This window comes from Ovis aries, chromosome 18 (assembly GCF_016772045.2).
Source record: "Ovis aries strain OAR_USU_Benz2616 breed Rambouillet chromosome 18, ARS-UI_Ramb_v3.0, whole genome shotgun sequence".
Lineage (NCBI taxonomy): Eukaryota > Metazoa > Chordata > Mammalia > Artiodactyla > Bovidae > Ovis > Ovis aries.
In genome coordinates this window covers 5414337-5428508 of record NC_056071.1, presented here as the reverse complement: position 1 = coordinate 5428508, position 14172 = coordinate 5414337, and the positions used below count along the sequence as shown (strand labels likewise).

Sequence of the window (14172 nt, the reverse complement as noted above, 5' to 3'; positions counted from 1 at the left end):
TTTTTTTTTTTTTTTTTCCTTAGAGCCAGTATCCTTGGAGTTACTGATTTTATTTCCTTACAGCCTGTATCTCTGTTTTTCTGCAAAGAAATGCTTATTTCTTTTTTTGAGTAGCAAGCTGTTACCTTGTTTCCAATTCGTGTGAAATCTGAAAGCACAGTTCTAATTTGTGTCCCTTAATCAAAAAATATGTGGCCTTTCAGTGAAAGTAATATGCAAAAGCTATTAATGACTAATCATTTATGCTAAAGGAAATTGGGGACATGTGGGCAAATTTGGTGCAAGTTATGTAATTTTAGACAGATCTTAAATATATTTTGCTTTATAGCTATTTTATTCTTTATTCTATGAATATAGATTTCTTTTAATTATATGAAGCAAGAAGCTTTGGTTTTAACTTAATGAGGTTCACTTGACATCTGTATGGAAATTAGATGGCATTTAATTCCTAAATTTGTAGTTTCTAATATGGTCAACATTGTGAAAGCTCGGAGGCCTAGATTGTTTTCTTTTTTAAGAAAAGTGTAAAGTAGAAAAGATGAATTTGTAAAATTTAAACACCATTAACATTGGGCAGTAAAATGTTTTATGAAAGTGATACACATTGGGAAGCAGTTCATTTTGATATATAATTCTGAAGTCTTCCTTGTTAGTATGTTTCTTTTTTTCCTTTTCTGACTGAAACCTAGAATGGAATTTCTAAAGATTGCACCCTCAGAGTTTTAGTCATTCTGAGTCAACTTACATTGTACATATGTTTACTTAGAAAATTGCCTCCTTCACTGTATTCTTTTATATGTGACTCCATGAGCTATCAAATTTTCAGACTTGCACTTTTTGAGGGGAAATAGACTTTTTTCCATCTTATCTCTGGACTTCCTCTGTAGTTTTTAATGGTAACTTTACCACTGAATATCACGTTAACTTTCTAAGTTCAGTAGCCTTTTTTCCCTTTACTTACACATGCATGGATCGTTATACTCTATTAAATGCAAACTTTCATAAAATTACACGGTGATGAAATTAAGTTGCTTGATGCTTTGGACTATTAGGATATTTTGGTAATAGGTCTTTGGCCTTCGTAATTTAAGCGGACAGAAGTCGTGTGTGTATGGTGTGTGTGTGTGTGTGTGTGTGTTTTCCCATAAAGACTGAAGCACAAAGTGCTTTTTTGCTTTAAACCTGTGTTTTTTATTTATAGAGCTTAGTATTGTCAGAATAAAGAAAAATGATCCTAACCATTCTACGAGTATTTGATTCATTTGAAGTATGCGAAAAACTCTGTAAGTTCTCTCCAGAGATAATACCAGTGGCCAAAGACTCATACTTAGTATGCCAGGCACTATAAGGTACTCAGTAGACTTTCGTTTGTCTGATTGGAGTAGATGATGTGGGATTATCACGAGTTACTGTTGTTTGTGCATCTTGCTTATAGAGAGAAATAATTGAGTCCCTTTGACTTTTAACACAAAACCTTTCTTGATATTATTAATAAATTAATGCCATTTAATATTCTCTTCAACTCCCACCTCACTTGCTGTCCCCCACCATTTCTGCTGCCTTCATGGAAGTGGTGATGGGTGTATGGAAGGTAACAATGACAAAAACAAGGACTCTTAAAGGCTCAAGACTGTGAAAAGTCATCTTCACTTTTCTTAGGAGGACAGGGGTTACCGAGGAAATAGTTAGAAGTAAGGCATCCGGTGGTTCATTCTTGAAATGGAGGTGTGGATCGCATGGAGAATAATGACATGATCTGTGTGGAAATGCTGCAAGCTCATCATTGAAGACATTAGTCTGGATTTTTTATTTTAGTACAATTTTATAGATTTATAGAAAAATGTTGAAGGTGATACAGAATTCCCATGTATTACACACTCATCTTTCCCTAACCTCTTAGATTAATAGACATATTTCTCACAATTATTGAAACAGTATTGAATAGTTTTATTAACTAAAATCCATACTCTGTTCAGATTTCTTTAGCTTTTACCTAATAACTGTTCTCTGTTCTAGGACCCCATCCAGGATATCACATTCCATTTTAGTTGCCCTGTCTCTTTAGGCTCCTCTTGACTGTGACAGTTTCTCAGATTTGTTTGTTTCCTTATTTTTGATGATCTTGACATTTTGAAGAGTTTCAGATATTTTGTAGAAAGCCCCTCAATTGGAATTAGCCTGGTATTTTCCTCATGATTAGACTGTGGCTGTGGGTTTTGGGGAGAAAGAGCACATTCTTATCATGTCATACTAACAACATGATTTGGATGGCGCTATTGATACTGACCATAATTATCTAGCTGAGGCATTGTTTTTCAGGTTTCCCACTGAAAAGTTCATCCTCTTTGAAAAGAGGTTTATCCTCTTTGAAATGAAGTCACATTTAAGGAGAAAGGGGAGTTGTGTTCCACCTTAAACGCGAGGGGAGGGGATGAATCTACACACATTATTTGGAATTTTGCACAAGAGATTGATTTATTCTCTCCCTATTTAATTCAATCAGTTGTTCATTATCAGTACAGACTTACTGATACTTATGTGTAGTGGGTTGGTATCTAATAGTACTTTGATTATCTTGTTCCATTTGTTCCACCTTGGCTATTGAGAGCTCTTCTAGTTGGCTCCTGTATCCCTGTGACATACCGCCCCCCAATCTTTGCATTTTTCTTGGAGTACTTCCTTTTCTTTTGGCACTGTAAGATGCTCTAGGCTCATCTTCTATATTTTTGCCCAATTCCAGCATCAACCATTTCTGTAAGGATTGTTGTTGTTCCGTTGCTAAGTTGTGTCTGTTTGTGACTCCATGGAGTGCAGCACGCCAGGCTCCTCTGTCCTCTACCGTCTCCCAAAGTATGCTCAGATTCATGTCCATTGAGTCTATGATGCTGTCTAACCGTCTCACCCTCTGCCACCCTCTTCTCCTTTTACCTTCCATCTTTCCCAGCATTAGGGTCTTTTTCAGTAAGTTGGCTCTTTACATCAGGTGGCCAAAGTATTGGAGCTTCAGCTTCAGTCCTTCCAATGAATATTCAGAGTTGATTTCTTTTAGGATTGACTGGTTTGATTTCCTTGCAGTGCAAGGGACTCTCAAGAACCTTCTGTAGTACCACAGTTCGAAAGCATCAGTTCTTAGGTACTCAGCCTTCTTTATGGTCCAACTCTCACCTCCATACAAGTTGTTGTTGTTCAATATCTAAGTTGTGTCCGACTCTTTGCAACCCCCTAGACTGCAACACGCCAGGCTTCCCTGTCCTTCACTATCTTCTGGGCTTTGCAATTTTTATGGCTTGCCATGTAGGAGTCCTGATCATGCCTAGTTTGTTTATTTAAAAGTGTTAGGCAGTTTTAAGCCAAATATTATTTATTTCCAAGTGCATGTTTGCAGAGTCTTTGGCTTCCTTGAAGAAATTTGACAAGGAAAAATAGATTGTGAAAAGAGATAAGGGTCAAAGTAGTCTGCACTAATTTGGATTGGTTGAAAATTCTGATCTGCAGCCACCACCACCTGTGACTGCCACTTTTCCCCATAGCTCATCCAGGTGCTGGGCAGTATGACCTTTCCTTGTTTCAGTGACAGAGAGCTTGGCACACAAACCCCACTAGAATGGGATGGCAGTTCTCTCAATGAGGGTTTCTGGTGTAATGTGTGAAAGTCACTTTGCATGTGTCCTTAACCCTAATGGAATTCATAGATCTAGGATTTAATGGATGTGAAGAAAGATCCCTTTTCTTTTAGTTGTAGAGAATTTTTTCCGAATTCATATGGAGAAGCCAGCAAGACTGTTGTTAATCTTTTGCCTAGTTTGGTGTATGCATAATGGCATAACAGTTTCAGAATTATTAACAACGATGTCTTTTGCATATACAAAAACAAGCACTTAAAGACAACCTCCTTTTAGTTGTCATGGATCCCATTTTGGCCCTGGCTGCCTACTGTATTGAGTGTACATGTATTTTCATTGTTAGAAAGAGCAAGAAGCTAATGATGTCACTTTAAAAGTAATTCAGTTCTGAAAATATATTCTGAATAGACCCCCCAAAAATTTGTGTTTGCATCCAAATCCCAAGTATGAGATTTATTATTTTCTTTATTAATAAAAAAAACTACCTTTTTAGAAAAAAAAAATTTCACCCAATATATCATATCCTATACTACATTGGAGATTAATGTAGATGTTGAGATAATTTCTTCTAAGAATTGCTTTGAGTTCGTTCTTTGCTCTGTAGGTTGTTGTAATGTGCTGAAATGTTAGCTCATCTAAAGGTAGACTATTTAGGTAGCTGTGGTTCTTTATTATTTTTAGAAAATTTTCCATGATTATTATTTTATCTGTTTTCAGGTTAAGAAAGAGTTCATTAACACCAGAATTTGGAGACAGTCTTAAGCCCCAACTCACAATGCTGTATGTGCACAATGATTATTAGGCAATCCACATATCAGGAAAAGGGACATTCTTTCATAAGGTAAGTGACTGACTGACATAGGATGTCTGTGCTGTTCTAGGGGAAAATCCATTTACTTTTTATTTCTCATTTAGATTACCTAATGTATACTAAAACACAACGCTTGCTAAAAGAAAATCTGGGTTTGTTTTGACATTGTTTAAATATTTTTTTTTGTATAGAATGCCTTGTTTAAGTGCCAAGGTAATCATCCCAGTTTAAAAAAAAAAAAAAAACTGTTAAAGGTAATTGTTTTGAGTATATGGTAGTAGTTTCTGTGAATTTCTTCTAATGGTCTTTACCTTCCCTTATAACGCTAAAAAGAAGCAAAAACCTAGCCAGAAGAAGTCTTGGTTTTAAAATTTGTAAGGCAAGAGACTTAATTTTAATGTCCACTTAAAGTAATTAAGTGGAAAGATAAGGGGATATCATGTTTCTTAAGAAATTGTCAGGAAATTTCTCCTTTTCCACTTTTTCTTAAGGAAACAGTTCTTTGTAGCAGTGATCTGATATTTTTTAAATTATATTACTTTGTAATGATACTTAGGAGTTTGTATCAATAATAACCATTTTCTGTGTATAAACAAGGTAGGATATTTGATTATACAGTTGAGCTGTGATAACATGACCAAAGTTATGACCTAAGTTACCTTAAGTTGACCTTTGTACTGTCTATAGGGGTAAGTCTTCCAAGGTAACTATTATTGGTAACAAGATTGTCCCAAGATGTCTAACCTACATATGAGACCAGAATGTCTTTAAGGGACTTTCGCATAATTTTTTTTTTTGAAATGGAAGCTACTCATTAGGGGATGAGTCTAATCTAGTCCTTAAAGTTAGCCCAGGTGGAATGGCTTCTTAGAATTATGTTAGTTTAAGTTTCTGTGTGTATTTAAAAACTTAGAAACACACTAAAAAAAGTTTTGTATGCACACGCATAGGCTATAACTTTTCATCAGTTCAATGTGAACTTTTCCTGTTTGCATGAAGGAAAGCTCATTTTATATTGAGTTTGAGTACACACCTCTTTTGACCTATTAGAAAGTGTAGAAATTTAGTACACTACTTTTACTTTTTTCATGTGGTTAATCAGCAGATTCTTTAGACTTCTTTTCTTTTAAAATATTTTTTATGATGTTGCTGCTTTGAATATTTGTAGAATAAAACTTCTGGAAAATGGAAATTAGAAAAGTGCCCAAGAAATGTGGCAGAAAAGAAGGAGTAGTAAATCTTATTTGCTAAAGTGGAAAGGATAGATAGAGAAACAGAAATGAAAGGAATGTAAATATAATCTGCACTTTTTTTTTTCCTCTAATTTGCTTAACCCCACCTACTTCCCCTTTCCCCGCTTCCAGCTTTCCACTCTTTGGGGCTAAAAATAAAATATTATTGAAATATTTTTGGGAGACCAGCCTAAAGGTCTTCGCCTTTTTTTAAATGTTAAACTGCTTCTCATAGTTGAAGGTCTTTAGTCTTGCTAGTCTATGAATTGTCCATTTGATACTCGGTATTTACTTATTGATGTGTGATAGATTTCTTGAATAGTTTATAAATTAAATTTTCCATGTGCTTTCGGTAAATGTGAAATCCTAAAACAAGTACTCATTTGCTTCCTCTGTTGTATCCATCTTCAGCTGCCCAGCATCACCTTCCCTTTTATGTTGTATTCACTGATATTTGCTCTGAGTTTACAAAAGGCTGTAAAGAGGAAATTTCCTGTTAGAGCATTTTAGGACTTTATGCCTTGCTTTCTTTTTGAAATCTTTTATAATCTTAGGGAAATTGCTGAAAGTTCTGGGCAAAACAGATACATGTTAATTTGTTATGGTATGAAATGTCATCACTGAGCCTTACATGAGTTAGCAGTGGAAAATTCTGGCGTATTTAATGAACACACTGTCAGGTGTCCGGTATTCTAAATTTTATGTATTGTGCCTACCCTTCAAGGCTGATCCCTGTGACCTAATGAATCCTTTGTAAAAAAACGTGGACTCAGCTAGGATGTTACACCACCATTGTCGAAGGAACCCTGAACTCCAGGAAGAGTTGCAGATTCAAGCTGCAGTGGCTGCCGGGGATGTTCACACAGTGCGGAAGATGTTAGAGCAAGGCTACTCTCCAAATGGCCGAGATGCTAATGGCTGGACCCTGCTTCATTTCTCTGCAGCAAGAGGAAAGGAAAGATGTGTTCGAGTATTTCTAGAGCATGGAGGTGAGTTTACTGGGAGCAAACCTTTTTTCCCCAAGAAGAAACAAATGAAATTCTGTTTAGTTTAAAGTAATGTGTGCATGTGTATATGTTTTTTCTAATACTCGACTTCTTCTTCTCTCCTTTGTTATAATTATGCTGTTTTGTTTAAAACCAGGTTGTCTAAAAAATTGGTTTGATGAATGTGCTTTTTTTCCCCTTGTAACTCTAGTTTCTATATAGCCAGATTTCCCCAGATTATTTCAACTAAAAGCAACCCTTCTTTAGGTTGTCCACTTGCTTTGTTTCAGAAGCAGAAGTGGCTGTGGTCCCAACAACTAAGAATTGCTCAAGTTCCCCCTGTTGAGAATTGCTCAAGCAGACAGAGATACCATAGGCCCCTATAAATACCATGGCCTTCATGATACCCTATCTTTTGAATTTACCTCTTCTAAAAGCATTTTTAGATGCTTTTATTACTGTTTTAGCTCTTGCCTTTTCTAGAATTGTACATAGTTTCTAGATATCCTACAAGATTATCTGAGGTCTAATTTTATATGCAGTTGGAAGCTACATTTACCATTTTATGTTCTTGCTTTGAAAAACTGTCCATTCCCATAATTAATAGTAACTAATAATTGTCTTAAACTCACTTGTTTCCGTATTAGATTTCCACTTAATTTATTTTCCTAGATTTACACTTGTACAAGTGTACAAGATGAACAAACATATTTTTTTGTACTAATATTATTTTCATAAATTATGATGTAAAGCAGCTTAGTTGGAACTCAGGATTCATTATGTACTACTCTAGGGCCTGGATTGCTTATTAACAATCATTTAGTTCCATTTCTGTGCTGTACTTTTGACTAGTCAAACTTGGAAACTATTTTGAAGTACAGAAAATGTTAGAAGTCGCACAGCTGTCATTAGGGTCTTGTGAATTATGTGAAGATAGGAATATGAAGGCTGTGAGCGTGGACTAACTGCTGGGCACTGCTAAACTGAGACTAGGAATCATCACATGTCTTAGTGGCCCTGAAATAAGAATTATGTCCCCAAAATAGTTGGCCATTGACAGGACCCCACCATTCGCTGGCCTGGGCCTCTTTTGTGGCTGTCCTATGCCCCTCCCTGTGGCCCTTGCTCATGCCTCAATTCGCCTTCAAACTTGAAAACGTCAGTGCGGAAGGCCGTGAAGGAGTACTGTATGAGGAATGCCAGAAGAAAGATCTGGAAAAACTAAGAAGTGGGTGTAGAGTCAGAATAGTTAAAATTCTGACACTGCTTCAGCAAAATAAGGAACAGACTCAGATTTTCAAATTCTGCCTAGTTGTGTTACTTTCTGCATCTGTCAGCCTTGCTTTTAACAAACTAATTAAAAAGGAAAGGTCAGTTACTCAGGTAATGTATGAACTTGTCTCCTTAAAACAAATAAAACACAATTTCAAATAAATTATAAATAAAGCCAAAGTCCCCTTTGGTCAGCTCCCAACCCGTGTCTGCCCACCCCTGCCTGGAAGTAACTCATGGCTCTAAGTTTGGTTTGGTCCTATTTTTCTAGATCATTTCCTAACATACTTCTAGAAAATACATCTTATTGTGTTGTCTGTGGTTTTAGAATATAAATTATATACTGACTGTGTTAAAATTCTGCAACTGTTATTTTTTGCTCAGCTATATGTAACTTAAGAATTTTTTAAATGTTAGGTTGGCAGACTTTTTCTGTAAAAGGCCAGATAGTAAATATTTGGGGCTTTGCAAGCCCTTCTTTTTCTGTTGTTAGCTGCTCAGCTCTGCCTTTGTGGCATGAAAGCTGTCATATACAGTGTGAAGGAATGAATGTAGCTGTGTGCTGGTTAAACTTTATCTATAAACACCAGTGGTGTTCTAGATTTGGCCTCTGGGTCCAGTTTGCTGAGCTCTATTTCTCCCCCCAAACCCTACTCTCTGTTTCTGTATATATGTGTATATAGATATTTTTTTAACAGCTTTTATTGAGAAATAATTCACAAACCTTACAATTTGCCCTTTTCAAGTATACAATTTAGTAGATTTTGATGTATTCATAGAGTTGCGCATCTTTCACCACAACCAACTTTGAAACATTTCCATTACCCCGAAAAGAAGTCTTGTCCCACGAAGAAGTCTTGCACCTATCCCATAGTTATGCATGCCAGTTTGTGTGTGTGTGTTTAGTCACTCAGTTACATCCAACTCGCTGTGACACCATGGACTGTAGCCTGCCAGGCTCCTCTGTCCATGGAATTCTTCAGGCAAGAATCCTGGAATGGGTTGCCATTTCCTCCTCCAGGAGTCTTCCTGGCCAGGGATCAAACCCACATCTCTTGATTCTCCTGCATTGGCGACAGATTCTTTACCACTGTGCCACCTGGGAAGCATATATAGGTTTTCTCTGTTCTTTTCAACTGCTCAGTTCACTTCAATTCAGTTCAGTTCAGCAGTCGTGTCCGACTCTTTGCGACCCCATGAATCACAGCACACCAGACCTCCCTGTCCATCACCATCTCCCGGAGTTCACTCAGACTCATGTGCGTCGAGTCAGTGATGCCATCCAGCCATCTCATCCTCTGTCGTTCACTTCTCCTCCTGCCCCCAATCCCTCCCAGCATCACAGTCTTTTCCAATGAGTCAACTCTTCGCATGAGGTGGCCAAAGTATTGGAGTTTCAGCTTCAGCATCAGTCCTTCCAATGGACACCCAGGACTGATCTCCTTTAGGATGGACTGGTTGGATCTCCTTGCAGTCCAAGGGACTCTCAAGAGTCTTCTCCAACACCACAGTTCAAAAGCATCAATTCTTTGGTGCTCAACTTTCTTCACTGTCCAACTCTTATATCCAAACATGACAACTGGAAAAAACATAGCCTAGACTAGACAGACCTTTGTTGGCAAAGTAATATCTCTGCTTTTGAATATGCTATCTAGGTTGGTCATAACTTTCCTTCCAAGGAGTAAGGGTCTTTTAATTTCATGGCTGCAGTCACCATCTGCAGTGGTTTTGGAGCCCAGAAAAATAAAGTCTGACACTGTTTCCCCATCTGTTTCCCATGAAGTGATGGGACCAGATGCCATGATCTTCGTTTTCTGAATGCTGAGCTTTAAGCCAACTTTTTCACTTTCCTCTTTCATTTTCATCGAGAGGCTCTTTAGTTCTTCTTCACTTTCTGCCATAAGAATGGTGTCATCTGCATATCTGAGGTTATTGATATTTCTCCCAGCAATCTTGATTCTAGCTTGTGCTTCTTCTAGCCCAGCGTTTCTCATGATGTGCTCTGCATAGAAGTTAAATAAGCAGGGTGGCAATATACAGCCTTGTACTTCTTTTCCTGTTTGGAACCAGTCTGTTGTTCCATGTCCAGTTCTAACTGTTGCTTCCTGACCTGCATACAGATTTCTCAAGAGGCAGGTCAGGAGGTCTGGTATTCCCATCTCTTTCAGAATTTTCCACAGTTCATTGTGATCCACTCAGTCAAAGGCTTTGGCATAGTCAATAAAGCAGAAAGAGATGTTTTTCTGGAACTCTCTTGCTTTTTCCATGATCCAGCAGATGTTGGCAATTTGATCTCTGGTTCCTCTGCCTTTTCTAAAACCAGCTTGAACATCTGGAAGTTCACGGTTCACGTATTGCTGAAGCCTGGCTTGGAGAATTTTGAGCATTACTTTACTAGCATGTGAGATGAGTGCAGTTGTGCGGTAGTTTGAGCATTCTTTGGTGGCATTGCCTTTCTTTGGGATTGGAATGAAAACTGACCTTTTCCAGTCCTGTGGCCACTGCTGAGTTTTCCCTATTTGCTGGCGTATTGAGTACAGCACTTTCACAGCATCATCTTTCACGATTTGAAACAGCTCAACTGGAATTCTATCACCTCCACTAGCTTTGTTCGTAGTGATGCTTTCTAAGGCCCACTTGACTTCACATTCCAGGATGTCTGGCTCTAGGTGAGTGATCACACCATCGTGATTATTATCTGGGTTGTGAAGATCTTTTTTGTACAGTTTTTCTATGTATTCTTGCCACCTCTTCTTAATATCTTCTGCTTCTGTTAGGTCCGTACCATTTCTGTCCTTTATCGAGCCCATCTTTGCACAAAATGTTCCCTTGGTATCTCTAATTTTCTTGAAGAGATCTCTAGTCTTTCCCATTCTGTTGTTTTCCTCTATTTCTTTCCATTGATCACTGAGGAAGGCTTTCTTATCTCTCCTTGCTATTCTTTGGAACTCTGCATTCAGATGCTTATATCTTTCCTTTTCTCCTTTGCTTTTCCCTTCTCCTCTTTCCACAGCTATTTGTAAGGCCTCCCCAGACAGCCATTTTGCTTTTTTGCATTTGTTTTCCATGGGGATGGTCTTGATCCCTGTCTCCTGTACAGTGTCATGAACCTCTGTCCATAGTTCATCAGGAACTCTGTGTATCATATCTAGTCCCTTAAATCTGTTTCACACTTCCACTGTATAATCATAAGGGATTTGATTGAGGTCATACCTGAATGGTCTAGTGGTTTTCTCTACTTTCTTCAATTTAAGTGTGAATTTGGCATTAAGGAGTTCATGGTCTGAGCCACAGTCAGCTCCCAGTCTTGTTTTTGCTGACTGTATGGAGCTTCTCTATCTTGGGCTGGAAAGAATATAATCAGTCTGATTTCGGTGTTGGCCATCTGGTGATGTCCATGTGTAGAGTCTTCTCTTGTGTTGTTGGAAGAGGGTGTTTGCTATGACCAGTTCATTCTCTTGGCAAAACTCTATTAGCCTTTGCCCTTCTTCACTTCGTACTGCAAGGCCAAATTTGCCTGTTTCTTGACTTCCTACTTTTGCATTCCAGTCCCCTCTAATGAAAAGAACATCTTTTTTGGGTGTTAGTTCTAAAAAGTCTTGTAGGTCTTCATAGAACCATTCAACTTCAGCTTTTTGGATCACCGTGGTATTGAATGGTTTGCCTTAGAAACAAACAGATCATTTTGTCATTTTTGAGATTGCATCACGTACTGCATTTCAGACTCTTTTGTTGACCGTGATGGCTACTCCATTTCTTCTAAGGGATTCCTGCCCACAGTAGTAGATATGATGGTCAGCTGAGTTACATTCCCCCATTCCAGTCCATTTCAGTTCTCTGATTCCTAGGATGTCGATGTTCAGTCTTGGCCATCTCCTGTTTCAACTGCTAGGTAGTGTTTATTAGTATGGATATAATATCGTTTGTTTAAATCAACCTTTTTTATTTTTTGAGAGAGGCTGAATGTTTCTCAGTAGGACATGTTATTTGTTGAGAAAGTAATACATACATCCATACACATGGTTAACACCTAAAGGAGAGGTGTAAGGAACAGACTGTTGAGAGGGAAGCGTCTGCCCCTCGGCGTGGTCTCTTCCTCTGCTGCCCAGAGGCACGCTCACTGGATTCTGCTGGGCCCTGAAGAGACCGTCCGCATCTACAAATGCACAGTGTTCTGCCGGCCACCTTCTCGCCTGCTTCCCTTCTGTTAATCGTTGGATCTGCATCTTGATTTTTCCACAACAGTTTCAGTCACTGATTCCATTGTACGGATGTAATTTCTTTAAACTTATTCCCTGTTTTGGACATTCTAATTTTTCATTTTTCTTTTTCTAGGAACAGTATTACAGAGAATGTCCTTGACTAATCTTTTTACATGTGTGAGTTTATCTCTTGGATAATTCCTAGAAGTACAAGCAAAGGATCGTTTGTTTTTTGTTTGTTTGTTTGTTTAATGGATATTGGCAAATTGTCCTCCAAAGAAGGTCGTTAATGGCTCTGTCCCTAGCTGGTATGAGAGGGCCGAGGCCCCTGCCTTTGCCAGGAGTATGTTGCTAGGTGGTTTGCTCTTCTGTGTGACGTGCTCGCTTCTTCCCCCACCCCTGGCAAAAGTGAGATGAGTAGCAGAGCCTTGCGGGGCTGGGCTCTTTGCGTGTCTCTTTCTGACTGCTTGCAGGAGTTGTTTATGTATTCTCTGCTGGTAGTTACATGTTGCAACAGTCTTCTCCCAGTTGGTAGCTTTTTCACTTTCTTGCTGTGCTTGTTTTTATTGGGCAGAAGTTTACATTAAGTAAATTGTGTTTTTCTTTTGCCTTATGAGTTGTGCTTTCTGTGTCTTGTACACCATACCACAGGGTCATTATTTGCCTATACTTTGTTCTAAAAAGTTTCATGATGTTTAGGACCTTAATCTATCCAGAATTGGTTTTGGTGTATCACACGGTTACACTTTCATACGTAAAGGAAGCCTACATCATCCCTTCTTTCTCATTGTTGTGCCCTGCCAACATGCATGGTTCGATTAATTCTGTTGTCAGAATGTCCCTAGGTGAGTATCAGTTCAGTTCAGTCGCTCAGTCGTGTCCGACTCTTTGCGACCCGATGAATCGCAGCACACCAGGCCTCCCTGTCCATCACCAACTCCCAGAGTTCACTCAGACTCACATACATCGAGTCCGTGATGCCATCCAGCCATCTCATCCTCGGTCGTCCCCTTCTTCTCCTGCCCCCAATCCCTCCCAGCATCAGTCTTCTCCAATGAGTCAACTCTTCGCATGAGGTGGCCAAAGTACTGGAACTTCAGCTTTAGCATCATTCTTTCCAAAGAAATGCCAGGGCTGATCTCCTTCAGAATGGACTGGTTGGATCTCCTTGCAGTCCAAGGGACCCTCAAGAGTCTTCTCCAACATCACGGTTCAAAAGCATGAATTTTTGGGCACTCAGCCTACTTCACAGTCCAACTCTCACATCCATACATGACTACTGGAAAAACCACAGCCTTGACTAGACGGACCTTAGTTGGCAAAGTAATGGTATTGTTGTAAATTGTTGTTCTCTAATAAGCTTTAGTATCTGGGAGAGCAGACCTCCTCTCCCTGTTCTTTAGGGATGTCTCCGCTACTCTTTGTTGTTGTTATTGTCTCAGTTGCTACATTGTATTTGACTCTTTGCCGCCCCATGGACTATAGCCTGCCAGGCTCCTCTGCCCGTGGGATTTCCCAGACCAAGAGTGGGTTTTCCTTTCCTTCTGCAGGAGATCTTCCCGACCCAGGGATTGAACCCACATTTCCTGCATTGGCAGGCAGACTCTACCACTGAGCCGCCTGTGAAGCCCTGGCTAATCTTATCACTTTGCATTTCCATATAAAATTTTAAAACAACAAAATTACATACTTTGCAGAAATCCCTCACTCATTCTTGTATAGCACGTTTTACGTCCTCCTTTCTCACATTTCCTTGGTAGAATAAGAACTTTATGGAGTAGTTTTTAAGAGCACACAATGTGTCAGTTGGGGAACATAAATAGGAGTGGAGCCCTCCTCCTGCTCTCCGCTCGCCTCGGCCCCGCGTGATGTTAGACATGCTCCGTATTTTGTCCTGGCCTGGCTTCTGGTCGCAGACCGGTGCTGCCTGTTCATCATCTCCATGCTCATGGCTCATGGCACAGCACGAGCTGCTGCTTAACCGTGTTCTTCTGCAGTAAATGGCACCAAAGCCATGCCAGGAACCTCGAGACTATCCTTCTAAAT

General features: G+C 39.1%; 1 protein-coding gene across 2 annotated transcripts in view; it reads left to right on the top strand.

Annotated features, from left to right (window-relative positions):
* Positions 1 to 14172, top strand: part of ASB7 (ankyrin repeat and SOCS box containing 7) — a 68849-nt gene that overhangs the window by 3627 nt on the left and 51050 nt on the right. For both annotated transcript variants that reach the window (XM_004017712.5, XM_012098320.5), the window contains exons 3-4: positions 4341 to 4464; positions 6391 to 6655. In XM_004017712.5, coding sequence (XP_004017761.1) covers positions 6445 to 6655 — 211 coding nt within the window. In that variant the 5' untranslated portion in view covers positions 4341 to 4464; positions 6391 to 6444. The remainder of the gene's footprint in view (positions 1 to 4340; positions 4465 to 6390; positions 6656 to 14172) is intronic.